At 37.6% G+C, this 17,725-nt stretch overlaps 1 protein-coding gene across 1 annotated transcript in view; it reads left to right on the top strand.

Moving 5' to 3' along the window:
* GUCY2C (guanylate cyclase 2C) overlaps window positions 1-16,975 on the top strand; it is a 44,782-nt gene extending 27,807 nt beyond the window's left edge. The window contains exons 17-27 of the mRNA XM_033514719.1: window positions 979-1,111; window positions 2,894-3,031; window positions 7,293-7,381; window positions 8,111-8,202; window positions 9,741-9,899; window positions 11,300-11,492; window positions 11,878-12,052; window positions 12,988-13,086; window positions 13,860-13,954; window positions 14,576-14,652; window positions 16,415-16,975. Of these exons, the coding sequence (XP_033370610.1) occupies window positions 979-1,111; window positions 2,894-3,031; window positions 7,293-7,381; window positions 8,111-8,202; window positions 9,741-9,899; window positions 11,300-11,492; window positions 11,878-12,052; window positions 12,988-13,086; window positions 13,860-13,954; window positions 14,576-14,652; window positions 16,415-16,589 (1,425 nt within the window). The 3' untranslated portion in view covers window positions 16,590-16,975. The remainder of the gene's footprint in view (window positions 1-978; window positions 1,112-2,893; window positions 3,032-7,292; window positions 7,382-8,110; window positions 8,203-9,740; window positions 9,900-11,299; window positions 11,493-11,877; window positions 12,053-12,987; window positions 13,087-13,859; window positions 13,955-14,575; window positions 14,653-16,414) is intronic.
* The last annotated feature ends 750 nt before the right edge of the window (window positions 16,976-17,725 follow it).

The raw sequence follows: 17,725 nt of genomic DNA, 5'->3' as shown, positions 1-17,725 counted from the left end.
AATAATAGCAAGAGGTACAAATTAGCATATCTATTCCCTTCTTCAGCTGACACCCACTTAATCATGTTCTTTTCCTGCTGTGCCTCTGTGCCATCCCCTTCTCATGTATTGCACTGCATTTGAGTGTATTGGACTAAATCAGATAATTTCAGAGGCGATGAGTAAAAAGGGGCAAGCTGCACACCTCTGTATGCCTGTGTGTGTTGTGAGTCAGGAGTCTGAATCTCAGGAAATAGAGATGAAACTGCATTGGCCAGGCCTCATGCTAGCTTCAAGTCTAGCTCATGAATAGCTGGTATGTATTGACTTGTACAGAGAAAACCATAAACAGTCAGGTCAGCAGAGACCTTTATGACTGTCTAGTTTGATTCTCTGTCTGATCTAAGCCCTAGTGCATCATCTGACACTCTCTGCATTGACTGTTCTGGAGCCCTCTGCAGTTAGAGGATCTGCTGCAGTGTTTCAAATAAAGTCTCTGGTGTATAGTGATCTTCAAAGAAGATACAGACATAAGGATCAATTCCTTTCACACCTCTTGTGTCTGTTGGATAAACGTGTAGTTGGAAACACCTCTTTGTGTGACTTTCCAAGAAATCTATATTAAATTTACCGAAAAACATTTATTGCAAGTGAAATTGAAAACTTTTGTGGGAGGAAATACATTTCCCTTATTGTGTTCTGATATTGACAAAACCAGGATGCTATGTCATACTGTTGTTAACTAAGAGGAAGGATGGCCTCCTATGGCAAGACCCACTTTGTAATTTCTCAACATTGACTGTTCCTATGACCTTGGAAAGTCTCCTTTGTAAAATAATAATATGAAAGGGAATTGTGATTTATGCATATCCATTGCAGATGAAGTCCATCTAATTACTTGCACAGATATTATGCTATATTTGCATTCTTGTAGAGTCTGGTAACATCTGAGTGTCTCACATGTGTTGTGCTTTCTTTCTCTTTTATTCTCAACCACAGGGGATGTCTTACCTGCACTCAAGCAAAACTGAAGTCCATGGTCGACTCAAGTCCACAAACTGTGTAGTAGACAATCGCATGGTAGTAAAGATCACTGATTTTGGCTGTAATTCAATTCTGCCTCCAAGGAAAGGTAAAAAAAATGCCCAACTGGACTCTCCTTCATGGTTTCCAACCCAGTAGAATTTTCTTATCCTCATAGACCAGTAGGGTCTAATTACATGTTATATACAGAACAAAACAATGCAACTTCGCTTCATATTATAGCAACCATTATATTGTTTTAACTTAAATAATACAATGAAAGAATTACTAGCAGGTAGTGAAAGAAATTAGGCAGCGTGAGAAGGAAGGAAAGATGAATATTCAACTTCTAGTTTAGAAAACAGATTTCATGTGGGATTGAGATGAAAGAAACATTTTCAGTATCCAAGTCCTTCATGTAAACTGCCCTTTTCAGCAGTACTGAAATTGTGTGAAGAATTTATTTACCATAAATCTTGTAATTTATTAGATACATGTGTTACCACAGTGCTCTGTGATATCATTAACAGGCATGACTCTGGTAATCCTTGAAGAAATCTGTACCTATATGTGATGATAACTCTGTTTCTTATGCCTTAGTTAGGAACTTAGTAATATATGCTCAACCAGATTGGAATAATATTAATAGGTTTTCTTCACATTTTCTATTCACCTCAAATTCATAGAATATTTCTGTAAAATAGAACACTCCTTTCTACTCAACTTTTCCTTCTTACTTGATCTGGAGTGAAAAGATCAGTCCATCTGAAATTATGTCGTATGAATCTGTAGAGTAGAGCTTGGAGTATAATAAGCACAGCATTGTGCTGTAACTGCAGCATATGACTTGAAAACAAACTGGTTGCAACTGATTTGGAGAAAATTTTTACATTCAGACACAAACATACTCAAGAGTAGCAATAAGAATATAAAAAATGCCTAAGAAAAGTGCACTGAACATAAATGTTCTATTCATTCTTCATTTTGCAATTTTAATATTCTACAATTTTAAAATTTAATTTTATATTATTATTATTACACTGTAATAATCTTTTTTTATTGCTTGTAAGCAGCCTCAAAATCTCTGTCTACTCAGTCTATGTCCTTGAAGAAAACTCACTGTTTCACAAGAGATCAACAGATTGATTGTGGCTGAATGTTACAGGCTAATATCATAACACTGTCTTCAGGGTCACTGTGTTCAGGTCACTGTTATGGTATGTCATCAGCATGTCACAGCTGTTGTACCATAGCAGCATTCTGGTTTTGAGGTACAATGGTGCCCATTGCACTAGAAATACAGATTAATAATTTCTGTAGAAACCAAGTAGTTATGAGCAGGTAATACTATGTCAGGCTCAAAAGCACTTGAGAATTATTTCAATAGCCTCATGATATCAAGGCCATTGGGAAATATTGCAGTCTTCTCATCAAACACTGTGTATAAAAAACCCCTTGCATCTCCTAGCTGAATAATTTATGGCTCAGGGTTTTTTTTATTATAGCACTGGCATTCCACGATCTTATCCAGATACATAGGCTATTTCTAAGAAGCCTGTGAAATGTAGCTAAGAAAAGCAAGTTCATTGCCAATGAACATAACTTTTCTGAATGACTAGGAGTCTGCATCTATGGTGAAAAGTAGCAGGGTCAGCAAATCCCAGAAAATTGAAAACTACATCAGAGGTTTATCTAACCTGTATTGATGTCAGCTTCTCAAGAAAAATGCTAAAGTAGGAAATACAATACTAGTGGGCTCTGGATTGGATATGAAAAGAGTAAAAGGAAATGTCATTATAGCCAGTGGATGGTCTGAGAAGGATCACCCTTTTTGCAATTATTTCTCTTCTTTCTTCTTTACATTGTTCTACATTGCCATCTGGATCTTCAGACCTGTGGACAGCTCCTGAGCATCTGCGGCATGCTGATGTATCTCAGAAGGGTGATGTGTACAGCTATGGCATCATTGCCCAAGAAATCATCCTACGCAGAGAGACGTTCTACACTGGACACTGCCGGGACAACAGAGGTAATTCCACAGATTTCTCCTCTATTGCAGCCTTCTGGGATGGTTGTAGCTGTAACTGGCCTATTTTCCATGTTTTGTGAAAGGCACTGTCTCTGATAACTGCTTGAACAGCTGCTCCTTTCTCTGAGTGGTGAATGAAGAGCCTGTTTGAAGAATCTCAGTGTGGGGGAAAGTGTCCCTACATCTTCTGTGAATAAAATTTGTATTGAGTTTTCTTGCCCTTTCTCTTCCCTTCTCACCTAGAGCAGAGCATTACAGAAGTTAACATTATACAATGCTGTCCAGACTTACTGTAACATTTAAAGGCCTCAAATGTTTTTCTATTTTAACTTGTAAACAACAAGTAATATGCCATTTATTTTAGGCAGCATAAATCAGCATTGTCAACACAGAACAACAAAAACTCAGCTGTGTGACACAAGAACAGTTGGCATTTAAAACTGGCAATTCAGACTTCATTCAAGCTGGTTATAATTAACTTTAGCAATTTAACTTCTGTCAGAAAAATCATCTCCTCCTGTAGTGCATTTATTAAACCCCGTATTGTGCATTTTGTGACATTGTTTTTGAGTGGCTGTTGTGGTTTTCAGCCCAGCTGGGAATTAAGCACCATGCAGCCGCTTGCTCAACTCCCCCTCTCTACCATCCTTCTCCCTGGTGGAATGAGGAGGAGAATCAAAGTAAAACATAGGTTGAGATAGGAACAGTTAAACAATTGAAAATAAAGTAAAATACAATATTAATGATAAATTATAGCAATAATGCTAGTAAAAAGGTAAAAACAAGTGATGAATAAAGAAATTGCTTTGTACCTGCTGACCAATACCAGACTCCCCTTCCTGAACACAGATAATCCTCCATTCCAGGCAACTTCCCCCAGTTTATATGCCAGGCATGATGTTCTTCGGTGTGGAATATCCCTTTGGTCAGTCTGGGTCACATGTCCCAGCTATGCTCTCTCCCAGCTTCTTTTGTGTATCCCCTCACTGGCAGAGAACCTGAGATAAATTGTAAAAAAATAATAAAAAAAAAAATTAAAAAAAAAAAAAATCCTTGACTTAGGATAAACACATCTTAGCAAAATACCAAAACAACAGTGTGTTATCAACACCATTCTTATTCCAAATTCAAAACACAACATGCTAACAGTTTCTGAGAAGAAATTAACTACCCTAGCTAAAGTCGGGATACTGTTCACTCCTATCCAGCCCAGTCAATCCCAATCCCAATTATTATGTACTAGAACTCACAGAGAAACTTGTGTGGGTTTAGGATTTTCCTAGTGACTAACAACAGTTACTAACAACAAATTTAGACATTGCCTTTACCTCTGAGTCATTCTCTTAGATCTGCCTCACATTTGTTAAATCATCTAAAGCAGCAGCTTGACAACCTAATAGCTCTTTTACTGAGTCACATTTGAGAATAATTTCATATTCATCATCCTACATTATCACAAATCTGTGTTCGTATTTGGGGAAACACAGTTTTTGACATCACCAACTCTGTAATATAAATGTAGATCTAAATGAGATTAGAAATGGCTGTTCCCCTTAGGCCAAACTGTTCAGGATTCCCTGCTTAATAAAAGATAGAAAAAAATAAAGTCTTTCTATTCCTATTTCTTGGGAAAAGGCAGGCAAAATCCTTATGAATGCAAGAATTTTACAAATATTGCCAACATGGATAAAGGAAAGTGCAATGCCCTACCTTGCTCATTTTGACTTGTAAAGCAAATCCATAGCAAAGTGCATTCTTTTAACAGCTTGTTGAGCAATTGCAGTCTTTCTGTGTTGTTAATGGTTATTAAGTTAGCTTCAGACATAGTGTTTCTTGGCTTTTCTGAGATGTGGTGGCAACCTCACTGCTCTGTGTTTGACCCTGGCTGTCATAGTCAGAACCTGGTTCCTTGTTTTAACTTTGACCTGTATCTTAACACTGTATTCTGTCCTTTTGGAAAGACTGTCCCTTTCAAACAGTGTGAGGTTAATCCATGCAATTTAAAGAATATGTAGCACCTAAACTAGATACCTAACAGCACCTAAGTGATGTTGCTGGAGATGGTTACATATTAGCAAGTGAGGTAAAAAAACAATAAATTCACCGGGTTTGAAATCTGTTTGGTAAGTCTGGGTCCACTGTAACTTAAAAAAAATAATCTGCTTTGTAAATTTCTGCTGAAATTTTACATTTTCCATCCAGTGAGAAGATTTTTTTTCTCCACAAAACTTTTTTCCATAAAAGCATTATTAGATATCTAAGATACATATTGCTGGTCTAATGGCTTCTGGTATTATTCTTGACTTTTGCTGATGCAAGTTGAGTAAAAGGTGTTCATTAGTTCATCAAATTTCATGTAACAGAAAGGAATTAGTTTTATTACATGTTGCTGAAGTGGCTCCTCATTTAAATGCCTGATTCATTCATTAGCCAAGATGAGCAAGACAGTGAACCATATTTACTCAAACACTTCTGCATTTTGTTTGTGGCATTATCTAATTTAGGAACACAGTAGCTCAAGCTTGGGGTTACCATTAATTTATAAATATCCAAGATAAAAAGAGGGGGGAAAGTACCAAATTAGAGTCAGTGGTAATGGACAAAGAAATGTCCCTGTTGCATATTAGATTAATTTGGTTTTTAAGTCACAAGAGAAACTCTTTCAATGGCTAGGCTATCAGAAGTTAGTCTCTGCAAATTAGAAGACATGATACTGATATTTCAGGACAACTGATAAAACTGCTTCTCCAGGTTTAAATGACAGCAGCAAGGACTGTGTTCAGCCTTTAAAAGACTTATTTAAAAAGCTCCATACCTGAGCTCCACCCACCAACTTCGAAAAAATAAACTCTAGTTTCAGTTATTCAGTGAGCCAATTTTCTCAACATGAAAATATGTATCAATCAACTTAATGTACAACAATATTGCTGCTAATGAGAGAGAAGTCCCATGACAGGTATACAGAACTGGATTTCTAATGTGTAGAAGTAAGTAGGTCATAGTCCTCTTCACTGACATCTCTGCAAGAAGATGTTCCCCATCTGGTTACTCCACTCTTCTGCAGGAACACCTGATTCACAGCTCAAGACTATGAAATCTTGCCACGTACCAACGCTCAATTCAAGCTGCCTCCTTGTTTCACTACTTTCTGCCACTGAATAATTGCAGTATTGTTAATAGCTGCTGTTACTTCCTCTCTCAGGTGTGTGTCCAAGCATGGAAGTCCAACACATTCCCCCTGCATACCTGTGCCCTACACAGACTTTCCTGTCTCTTAACCCACAGAAGAGTTTCTCAGCAGTTTCTCCACTCCATAGCATTTGGGAGACTCAAGTTTCCTGATCCTTCTCTAGTCTGTAATTTCTGTACCAAAAAGTTGAAAGTTGCTGTATCATTTTGGGGTGATCATGCACATTGGGCATGTTTAGGCATCTGTAGCTGCCCTAGACCAGTGCAATTACAAACCTTCCTTGTGTCATAATAAACTTCTTTCAGTAAAATTTTATCCCATATATAGTAAGACATTATTAATAAATAATCTGTTCTGATTCATAGATACTTTTCAATTTCCCTTTACTCCAGAGGTAAAAAATTACTTCTCTTTTTTAAACATCCCTCTTCCCCTGGAATTCTTGAAGTCTGCAGGAGAAAGACAAAGGAAGTTGTTTTTGCTTTAGATCTCTCTTACTGTGCTTAAATTGAGTTGTGCAAATGCAGCCTGATTTTGATGTGTTCAGAGTCCAGCTAATTTTCATAGAATGGGTTTAATGACTAGGAGTACAAACGAGTTAACAAATGCAATGCTTTCAACCCATTTATATTAATAGCTTAGTTTTAAGGAAATTAAGCATCTGCAGGATGATTTGAACTGCTCTAATGAGTGGCGTATGTCTCCACACTTTTGATCAAGTTGCAATGGGCTTTTCACATAGTTTTTTAGTATAATTATGCTTCATGCTGAAAGGCACACTAATAATGCCCAACATTCATTTGGGAAGATGTCATAACCATGTCTACCGTGACCAATAAATACTCATGTATATTTCCATTCAATTTCCTTTCAGGGGCCTTCAAGCCAACCTGTTTTGGTCTTGTGCCACATATTTAGAAAAGCTACAAATTTGAAACTCACATCAAAATGAGGGAACTGTCATCAAGGCTTCTGTTTGTACAGTATCTTGTAACATCATAGACTGCTATACACAATAAATGTCCTTCTTACACTTTTTTGTTTAAAACTTTGATCTTTTTTGTGTACTAGAGAAACTTTACAGAGTGGAGAGCGGCAAAGGAATAAAGCCATTCCGACCAGACCTGACCTTGGATACAGTGGGAGAAAGACAGATAGAAGTAAGCTAATAATTAATGAAGCCATTTTCTGGGTGAAGGGTGGAAGTTCTGACCAAACTAAAGGCTGTGATCATGGGAAGGTGAAAGCTATGTGTTTCATTCCAAATGCCCTAATTTGTGGGAATAAATTGCATTCTGTAGTTGTTACCAGAACTATGAAATAAAACTCATGGAAATGATTTCAATGGACAGAAACAGACACTTACATGGTGTTACTCTTCTGACCTGTTTTAGTTATTCTTGAGATGGGATGAATCAAGTATACCTCTCTCCACTGATACAGCCCCTATGGCTTCTTGCTTAGGTGAAAATGTCTGTATTGTAGGTAATCACATGTTTAGAAATCAGCCCCATTCTTTTTGGCTAAATCACCAGTTTTCAGAAAATTCCCAAACATGGGATATTGCAAATATAATTATCACAGCATCTAACACCGTGTCAGTAACTGTGTCTGCCACCAGTCTGCCACCAGATCTGTAAATGGATCCATTTACTTGCCTTTCATTTGTGTATGGCAAGTTCAAGCTAAGATCATGTCACTAGTCATCAGAGAGTTAAGATGCGGGCAATGAGTGTTCTAACCATAGGTTCCAGACAGTTAGTCACACAATTTAATATGTTGCTAGTCAAGAGTAACCAGAAATTCTCTAATGAACTAGTGCTGTTTAGTACTACTCTCTGTCTATATCCATTACTCAGGTAGACTTTTCCTTAAATTTTTCTTTGAAGGTATATACACTAGTGAAGAGCTGCTGGGAAGAAGATCCAGAGAAAAGGCCTGACTTTAAGAAAATTGAAAGTACTCTGGCTAAAATATTCAGGTGAGCAGCAGGGGCTTTGTTTTTTAAGATGCTCCAAACTTCTCCTCTATTAGAAAGCTCATATTATTAAGTGTGTAAATTGATGTGATTATGATTCAGTCGGTGGAAAACCCTACTGTCTTCACTTAGATCCTCTTTTATTCTTTGGCCGAAAAGTAGGTGAGCATGTGCATATGTTAAGTACCTGTGTACAATGTACTAGCTGAGTGAGGGTGAGATGATCACCGTACCTCAAATTGGTACATTGTGAAAGTAGCAAGCTGGATAATTAGGGATTTAAACCAATCAAATAATTCCCTCTCTGTCTCTAGTCAAGAACTGGATAGTGACTCACGTCATTTAAGTTTTGGTAAATGAATGCACACAGATGTTTGAATGATGATTTGAAAGTTTGGGTGGTCCCAAATTAAGCTGACAAGAAATGTTGAATTGTAACTCACAAGAAGTATTAATTACAGGGCTTTGGTGGTACAAAGTTGTGGGAAAATAATAAGGATCATAGCTGGATAAACCCTGTGGGGTTACACAGGCCTTTCACGTGGACAATGCTGCGTTGTTCCTGCAGAATTTGTTCTGAATTAATTATTCCAATAACCAAACCGTGAGCTTTTAATCATTTCTCCTGGGACATTGCTTCCCAGTTTTTAAGGCTCTTCCCATCAACAAACCCCAGCAGCACCATTTTATACTTTACATGGGCAGGACAGCTGTACTGTGCATAATTGAATGTATCAGCTGAATAATCTTTCTGCTGCTGAATATAGAGGCCTCCTGGTTCAGCTCCTAAAGCCTCCTTCCTACAAAAGCAAAGAGGTTGCCTCTTGTCACATGCAATATGGTGTTCTTCTCATGTGGGTCTAAGATGATGCACCCCTAATACAAAATTTGTTTAAAGTAAGAGTGATTCAATACTAATCTTCCAGTCAGCCTGGTCCCAATTACTTTCAGACTGCTTTGGTGAGTGCAGGCTGCCCAGACAAACAGGGGTTTGAGTGGCTCATGTTACCAAACTTCTGCTTCCAGGGGTTAGTAGGCTTGAGTCTGCAGGATTTTGTGAGTAAAACTAACCCTGGGGCTGTTCATTGTTCCACTGTATTCTTTGATCTTCTAAATAGATGGCCCCAAATTCTCTTTATTCTTCTGCCTGAAGTCCCCATCTATGTGCAATTTTCTGCCTACTATTTTTAGCTTACTCTCAGAATTTGAGCTTCTCAGTTACATTTTACAAATGAATGTTCCTGGGTTACCTAAGGTAATCTAAAATGGACAATATTAGCAGGGCTAGGTGATTGAAGGCTGCTTTAAGAATTACTAGCTCCAAATGACAAATGTGGATTACAGACTTTCAATTCATCTACGTGAGGCCTCCAAGCGAGCAAAAGAATGATGCACTTGAGGCACTTTGCATTCTAACTACAGGAAAGTCAAACACTGGAGAAATTTTCTGTTGCTGCTTTTTTGTCTCCTTTTAGCTTCTCTCAACAATGTACATCTATCAGTCTTTCTTCTTGACTCCTGTGTAATTCTGTTATTTACAGTAATTTCCATGGCCAGACCAATGAAAGCTACATGGATACCCTGATCCGGCGTCTACAGCTGTATTCCCGGAACCTGGAACACCTGGTGGAGGAAAGGACAGAGCTGTACAAAGCAGAGAGAGACAGAGCAGACAGGCTTAATTTCATGTTACTTCCAAGGTAACTGGCCAGGAGGATTTTTGCTGGCATTTTATTTACATACACCCAATTCTTGCAGAGTAGGGGAAAGGATTAATGTTTATGCTCTATTTTCTTCCCATCTAATCTAATCCTGCAAGGAAAGAAAGAAGAAGCACTTATCCCTGAGCTCTCCACCCTATAGTAGAGTTTCATGCCAAGATAGTATTGGGACCTATTATCTTGCTCAACATTTCTTCATGCACAGTATCCCCCTTTCCAGCACAAGCCTCTCTTTCACTGCTTCCCAGGGAACACAAATCTACAGTGATCCCACATCACAGAGCACTGCTCTGCTCCAGCTCCTTGCTGGTTAGAAAGAGTGTCTTCAGCTGAAGAGCAGGACTGGAGTCCAACTTCAGACTGGGGTTTAGCCATGCAAGAGGGGCTGAGGTTGGCAGGGTCACACTGGGTTAGATGGATTCTTCAGAGTGTATTGTAGGATAAGTATATTGGAATTATAATACTGGTTATAGCAGTAATTTTGGTATTTCACACATTCAGAATACTAAAACTATCCTGGTATGTCATTACTAGTTTCAAGGGTATTTCAGTAGTCAGGTTATTGATTTTTGGCTCATCTCAAAAAAAAAAAGAAAAAAAAAGAAAAAAAGAGTAGTTCTGGGGAAAATCAGGAATGATCTGGATGATCTGGCTGTATAGATAGTGCAACAAGGAATTAATGTCTCCTTCCACTCTTTGTTGTTCCTACCACTCTGTTAGTGTTTCATTGTAGATGGAACACAGCATTTTGCAAAACCTATAATTTTCTGGGTCTCTTTCAGTTCTTCTCTTCTAATATCACCACTAAAAACAGATATTTCCCTGGATTTAGGGTTGCAAGAAAAAGAAGGTCCCTCTTGAATAGACATTGACTGTCATGGTATTGAATTTTTCTTCCATAAATTACCAGACTATGATACCTCATCTGAAATCAGGATGAGTTGATTATATAGTTATATAATTATTATAATGAAATTACTTTGTGTTGGGAAAACAGGAAAATATGTCTGTTCTTACTTATTGTATGGGTAGCATGTAGGTTTACATGTCAGGAAGTTCAGAATTTCAGTTTTAAATTTGACTCAATATCCCTGTTTCTAACCTTAAGCAAGAAGCTCAGTTGCCTGTGTCTCAGTTTCCTTATGGCTATTCTCACTTGGATTTTGAAAGTTTGTAGTGCATTAATTACCATTAGTAAGTGCTTTGAGGTCTCTGGCTGAAAGGCATTATAAGCATCTAAAATGTGATTACAATGGCAGTTGTCAGCAAACTGTTTAATGTTTCCTACACAGAAAGCAATACTGTGATTGGGTTGCATGAAAAAATACTTTAATAGTAAACACTAGTCATCTGTGTTCCTGCCTTCTCTGTTTCCACAGGCCAGTAGTAAAGTCCTTGAAGGAGACTGGCCTGGTTGAGCCAGAGCTGTTTGAAGAAGTCACTATCTACTTCAGTGACATTGTTGGCTTCACCACGCTCTGCAAATACAGCACCCCTATGGAGGTGGTAGATATGCTCAACGATATCTACAAGAACTTTGACCGCATTCTTGACCATCATGATGTTTACAAGGTGATTAGCTGTGTACTTCTGCTCATTTACAACCAGTGGACACAAATCAAATTGCATGATGTAGTGGATTTGGGAATCTGCCTTCTAAGCAAAGCAAAAGAGAATAACAGGTCAGGATTACTTCATTTAAATATGCTTTCACTATGCCTACTTATACCAAATTTCCTACAGTAGGTGGTCACACATTCATTAATTGGAGTGTTGGGTACAGTTATAAACACTCATACACCCAAATGGGGTCAGCTACCTAAAACAAATCAATCCTGCTCTCAGGGGAAGAAATGTTTAGTCATGAACAAGAGGATCTGATAAAACGTTTCTGCTTTTAACTAAAGATTTACTTTTCTATGTATGGAAATAGTGAGTTCTGATTTTATTTTCACAGGTGGAGACCATTGGTGATGCTTACATGGTGGTGAGTGGTTTACCAAAGAGGAATGGCAACCGGCATGCAGTGGACATCTCCATGATGGCTCTGGACATCCTCAGCTTCATGGGATCTTTTGAACTGAGACATCTGCCAGGGCTGCCTGTTTGGATTCGCATTGGAATTCACTCTGGTACACAGTAGTGCTAGATCAACAGTGACAGTGTTGCCTGGTTTTGCACAGAATTAACACCCATACAAGATCTGGTAATACACCATACACAATTGCCCTTGTCATGAAGAATCAGGTTGAAAAAAACGTTCATAGAGAAAGAGTAACAGAAGTTAGTAAGATGCTGTTTTGCTCCTGCTGTAGTGAAATAGCCTATAGCCATTAATTCATAGCCTAAGTCAGATAGGATAAGCAACAGCCACTGCTCCTGGTGTGATTAAACCAGTTGTATTAAATAAGCCTTCACAGATTATTTCTCTCTGACTGAACTGGAAATCAGTCATGGTCAGCTATGCTTATCTAGGCAAAAAATGCAAGCCTATATTTTGTGCTTTTGGAGGCAAAACTTTTGTTGAGTCTGTGTGTCAGACTTAATGTTTTAATTTATCTATAAAAATACTTTTTGTCAAAGGGGAACTTCAGATAGTGCAACAACTTTGGGAAATTCCTCACCCAACTCAACACCAGCTGCCAGGGGAGGAACACATCAGAGAACTGAGGCACATCAGTGACTGAGGCACTGGGGAAACCTCTTGAGGCACCAGTATTCACCCTTGCATAATGAAGCTTATTCTATTTTTCTCTTGCTTCCAAACCTGACAGTTAATAAATGTACTTCTTTTTTTTTTCTGCACAGAAATTTGGCATAAATACAATTAACACTGTGCAGCTGTGTCCTTTTTATGATCTTACTGGATAATTCTAGAATAACAGCTAGGCTTGGTTTATAGTGGGAGACCACAAGATACTGTAGGAAGTGAGGTAGAAAGTATTGTCATTGGTGAGGAATGCAGAGTTCCCCCAGGCACTGCACTGCTTTTCAACAGTGTGACACCCACCAAATAAATCAAGTACCTTGATTCACCCTTTTTATCTCTTTACATTCCCATTTCTAGGTCCATGTGCGGCTGGTGTGGTTGGAATAAAAATGCCTCGTTACTGTTTGTTTGGAGATACAGTAAACACAGCTTCGCGGATGGAATCCACAGGCTTGCGTAAGGATTTAATTTTAGCTGTCAGTGTAACAGGACCAAAGCTATTGGTTAGTTTGTGACCAAAGTGTTTGTTTTCAGCTGAGAACAATTTATTATCAACTTGCAGAAGTTTTAAAGATAAAGAAGCTATATTTGTTCTGATTACCAATTATTTAATTGTCCAAAGTGACAGTGGGCACTTCACCAGGCAAGGAAGAGTTGCTCCTTGTTCATGCTTCAGTGCTGGTAACAGGGAGTTTGTAGGCTGATTCACTGCCTGAGTTCCTTTGGAAGATATGATACTTATATGTCTGGAATTTAATTTTATTCTATGAACCACAGATTTTAGTTTGACCTAGAATTGTATTATAGCTTTGTTGAGTAAATATACTGACTGTGTATTTTAAGTTGAAGCAATTATGTCATCAACTTCACCATTAGGGAACTGTGGCAAGAGCCAGTTTTTCCTCCTTCTGCTCAGTGTCTTCACATGAGCATTCTCTATATAGGTCACTCACAATTACTCTTTTTCCTTTTGACATCTAACTAGTACAGATACCATTGTCACCTGTATTTCAGATCAAGGGTTGTACCAGTTATTCCTGCTTGGATATGTTCTGTAATACAGTCAGATTTTTCATACAGCAGTGTAATTTCTTCTCATTTAATTTGGCTCTTAGAATTTATGATGATAACAATTGAAGGATCTTCTGTTATAGCACCAGTTTTCACATATACTTAATGCATGTTGAATGTTTCCAGGCTGAGCTTTCCTTGTCTCTATATTTTTTTAGCTTTAAGGATTCATGTAAATGGTTCCACAATTAACATCCTGAAAAGAACAGGCTGCCAATTCCAGTATGAAGAGAGAGGAGAAACGTACTTGAAGGTAACCTTACCGTGTACAAGCATGAACACAGAGAAGAGGAATAGTAAAAAGTATTGTATAGCTGAGAGTACCCCTGAACTTAATTAACAGCTGGGTAACAAGGATTACTGATCAAATGATATCACAGTCTCTAGTGATTGAAGACACTCCTATAACAATAATTAAGGCAATGAAGAGCTCCCTTACTTGTACATTAAAGCAACATAAAGATGTGGATAATAAATGAAACATACCATTTGGAACAGAAGATTGTAGAGTGAAGTCATCTGATGAAAGGGAAGCTGAATCTACTGTTAATTTGTTAATGCTCCAATATCTACCAATCCATTTATTTCAATCTTTTACACTTATCTGTCCTTGGGAGTTGATGGCAGGCACCACAGCTCACCTCTCCCACAACTTGTGTTTCAGGTCATGGAACAAGGAAGTGAGTGTACTGCTTCATCTCCCCCATTCTTCTCACATCTAATTTGTAATCCCTTGCTGTCAGCATCAGTTACTGAAAATAAGCAAAGGCAAACATGGCAATGTGCAACAGAGTAATATTTAAGTAAATTAGCTACAGAAAATCGCATTCTAATCCCAAAACTGTGCTTTCTCTTCTTTGTCATATATATTTAGGGCAGAGGAACAGAAATTACCTACTGGTTGACGGGTACTGAGGACAAGAAATACAATCTCCCAACACCTCCTTCTGTGTAAGATCATCTTTTTATGTGAAAAGGGGGGAGAAATTCCCATTCTTTGTGCTTTAGCCTTTATTGTTCCTTCTTGGCACTTGTCCAGGATTTTTTTATACAATTGAATTTGCCTTCAGTTGTTAGAGGCTTAAAAGTGTATGTGCATATAAACATAAATATTCATTACATGGGACTATGTGTGTGCTGAAGTTTGGTTGTTTATATAAACATTAGGCAGGTTCTTTGCCTTGGAAAGGGTGTAAGACTTAGAGGACAACTTGCTGATGTGATAAGATCAAGAGATGGACAGGAAAATGGAAAACATTAATATTCCCACAAGTTTAGTGGAACCTGTGTGTCACACTACATGAAGAGGGTAACCACAATTGACTGTGCAGCTCTGTAATACCATGTTATGCCTGTGACCTCTTGTGGAAAAATTTGTAAGAGAAATGAGACTTGCAGGATTTCAAGCACTATTCTGCTACAAGAGGTGGACAAAGATACTGTAGTACTGCACAGGAATAAAGCCTTTAAAATTAAACAAGAGCTTACTTTCTAACATTTAGAGAAGTTGTCAGTAAAAAAAATATGAGGCTGATGTTTTTGAGCAGCTATGCAAAACTGAAGCTAGGATACTTGTTGCATTTTTTTAGTGTCTATTTTGCATATGAGTACCTCTATTTCCTGCAAACTCACTAAATGTGGAAGTTTCTTTTCTCACTTTCTGCTCTGAATACCTTTGTAGTCACTCTTCACTAAGTGGGAATTTGTTGCCTTCTCCTTTGAAATGACAGTATTTCATTACAAACTGAGACAATGATATTGCAAGTTGGTGTTTGCCAGATACATGGGGATCCCTTGTCCTGAAACGCATAAATAAATGTTACAGCTTGCTTCTACTGTAAGTTTTGAATCTTACACAGTGTGTCCTTTGCAGAAATAAAATTAGCTGTCTATTTATTCCCTAAGAGAAAACAGGAGATTAAGCAGACTATGAGGCTTTTCTCAGGGCATTTGCAAAATAGAAATAATCAAATTCGTAATCTTCTACAGAATCTCATGAGCTTTGTTATTTTTTAAATGGAAAGTAAAAGTGGTAGGGCTGAGCAGGAAATACTGTCAAGACTACCCCATAATACATCTCTTTTGTAAACTCAGAACTCCTTTTTAAAATTTAATATGATCTGTTGAGACTACCAGAATTATTGTAATAGCAATCTTCTGGAATTCAGAGGTACTATTGAAAGTACCTCTTGAGCTGGTTTACAGTGATGGTTTTGTTTGCACTTCCTCATATGCGACTGCCCCTTAAAAATTTTCATGTGTGGGGTACTCCAGCAAAAGCCAAATACACTGAAGAAGTTTCTGAAACAATGGCAACTTCATTGCTGAAGGCCACCTGAAACTGAATAGTTAAAGTTCTGGTGCCAGTAATGGCGTTGAGAGCAAAAAACTATTCTGATTAGGATTGAATCTAATTTGTGTCTCCCTTTTTATGCAAGTTATCATGACTTTTTAAGGTCAATAATAACATGGCTACAGACCTCTTGAGCAAAGATACTGATGCATACTATCTGGAATACTCATATGAAAATCCTGACTTCTCTTCCCAAATTCAGAACCAGAATTTGGTCCTGCCCACATTTTTTATCAGGAGTGTTGGAATGTCATTATGATAAACATGGGATTAGAAATATGTAAAAATCTCTGGCGACCTGAGGATCACTAAAAAAACATGAATCACTGATTTTTTTTTCCCCATCTTGTTGATTTTTAGGGAGAATCAGCAACGGTTACAAGATGACTTAGCAGAGATGATAACCAATAGTCTTCAGAAAAGGGAAAATGAAGGATCCAAGGCACAGGAGCTTTCACGGGTAGGTAGCTGCCGATCAGGTACCCTGGAATACCTGCAACTGGTCAGCACAGAGAATTTTACCACATATGTTTAAAACTGGATGTCTAGTGTGACTCAAAAAGCTGCAGCAACTCTCTGGACAACTTCATGTGGAGACTGGAGGCTTATAGACTTAGAGGAAAAAGAAAACATCTTTTCAAGCATCCTTTTTACTGTCTGACCTGCTATCAGTAAATCAAACCTCTCTTCACTGTAACATTGAAATTGTTGGATGACTTTATTAGGACACATGCAGCATGATTTGAAGTAAATGAAAATGTTTGCACTTGAGTCTGGAAAATAGTGGGCGTTTTTGTTTTAGTTAGGTTTTTTTTAAACTGTGATAGCCTGTTCAATAATCCACTCTGAAAATATTCACAGCAAAATTTTTAATTTGTCATGATCTTTAGATGTTGTATTTAATTTGTAATTTTTATTTGAAGAAATATTTGGTGTAATATATTTGAAAATATAATTAAATATATGTGTAAAACCTGGATATATTGCTATTTTGTTTCTTCTGCTGTTTTCCTCTATGTTTCACATGTTTTCTTTAATCAAGCTGACTTTGTTCAAGAGACAACACTTCTGTTATTTATATTGGGAACTTATTCCAGAAGTATGGTTTCTAAAGTTTCTAAAGAATCTCCTGGGCCTGAAAAATGAAACTGTCATTCTTGCAAAACAAGACACTTTCATATCTTTTCACCACTTCTGCTTCTGCCCACAAACCTGAAGTGAAACAGAAATTAAGGAAATAAAATTATCTGGACTTCTTAACCTCAGACCTTTTCAATTCAACTTTTGGATGCAGTTTTACAGTCAAGCAGGTTTTACTCAGATGACTCGTTCTTCAGCTGACACCATGGCACTGATATTAATACACAGCTTTAAAAAGCAACAAAAGCACAAGGGCCGCATGTTAAAGGAAATGAGCATTCACATGAAGAAATAACATCTAGTGAGTGAATAACATCTGCTTTTGCAAGGGCCTTTTATCCACTGTTAGCTTTCAACACAGAAGTACTTCCACCGTTGTCAAATATTGGTCAGTATCCAAACAATAAAATTGGTGCAAAATTATTATTTTATAGTTTTGAACAGTGTTTTTTCCCAACTAAATGACATAAAAATAATTAAAAGAGAGCAATCCAATTGCTTCTGTTTTTTTCTTTTTAAGAGAAGCTGGCT

This window comes from Parus major, chromosome 1A (assembly GCF_001522545.3).
Source record: "Parus major isolate Abel chromosome 1A, Parus_major1.1, whole genome shotgun sequence".
Lineage (NCBI taxonomy): Eukaryota > Metazoa > Chordata > Aves > Passeriformes > Paridae > Parus > Parus major.
This window is presented reverse-complemented; position numbering and strand designations above follow the sequence as displayed.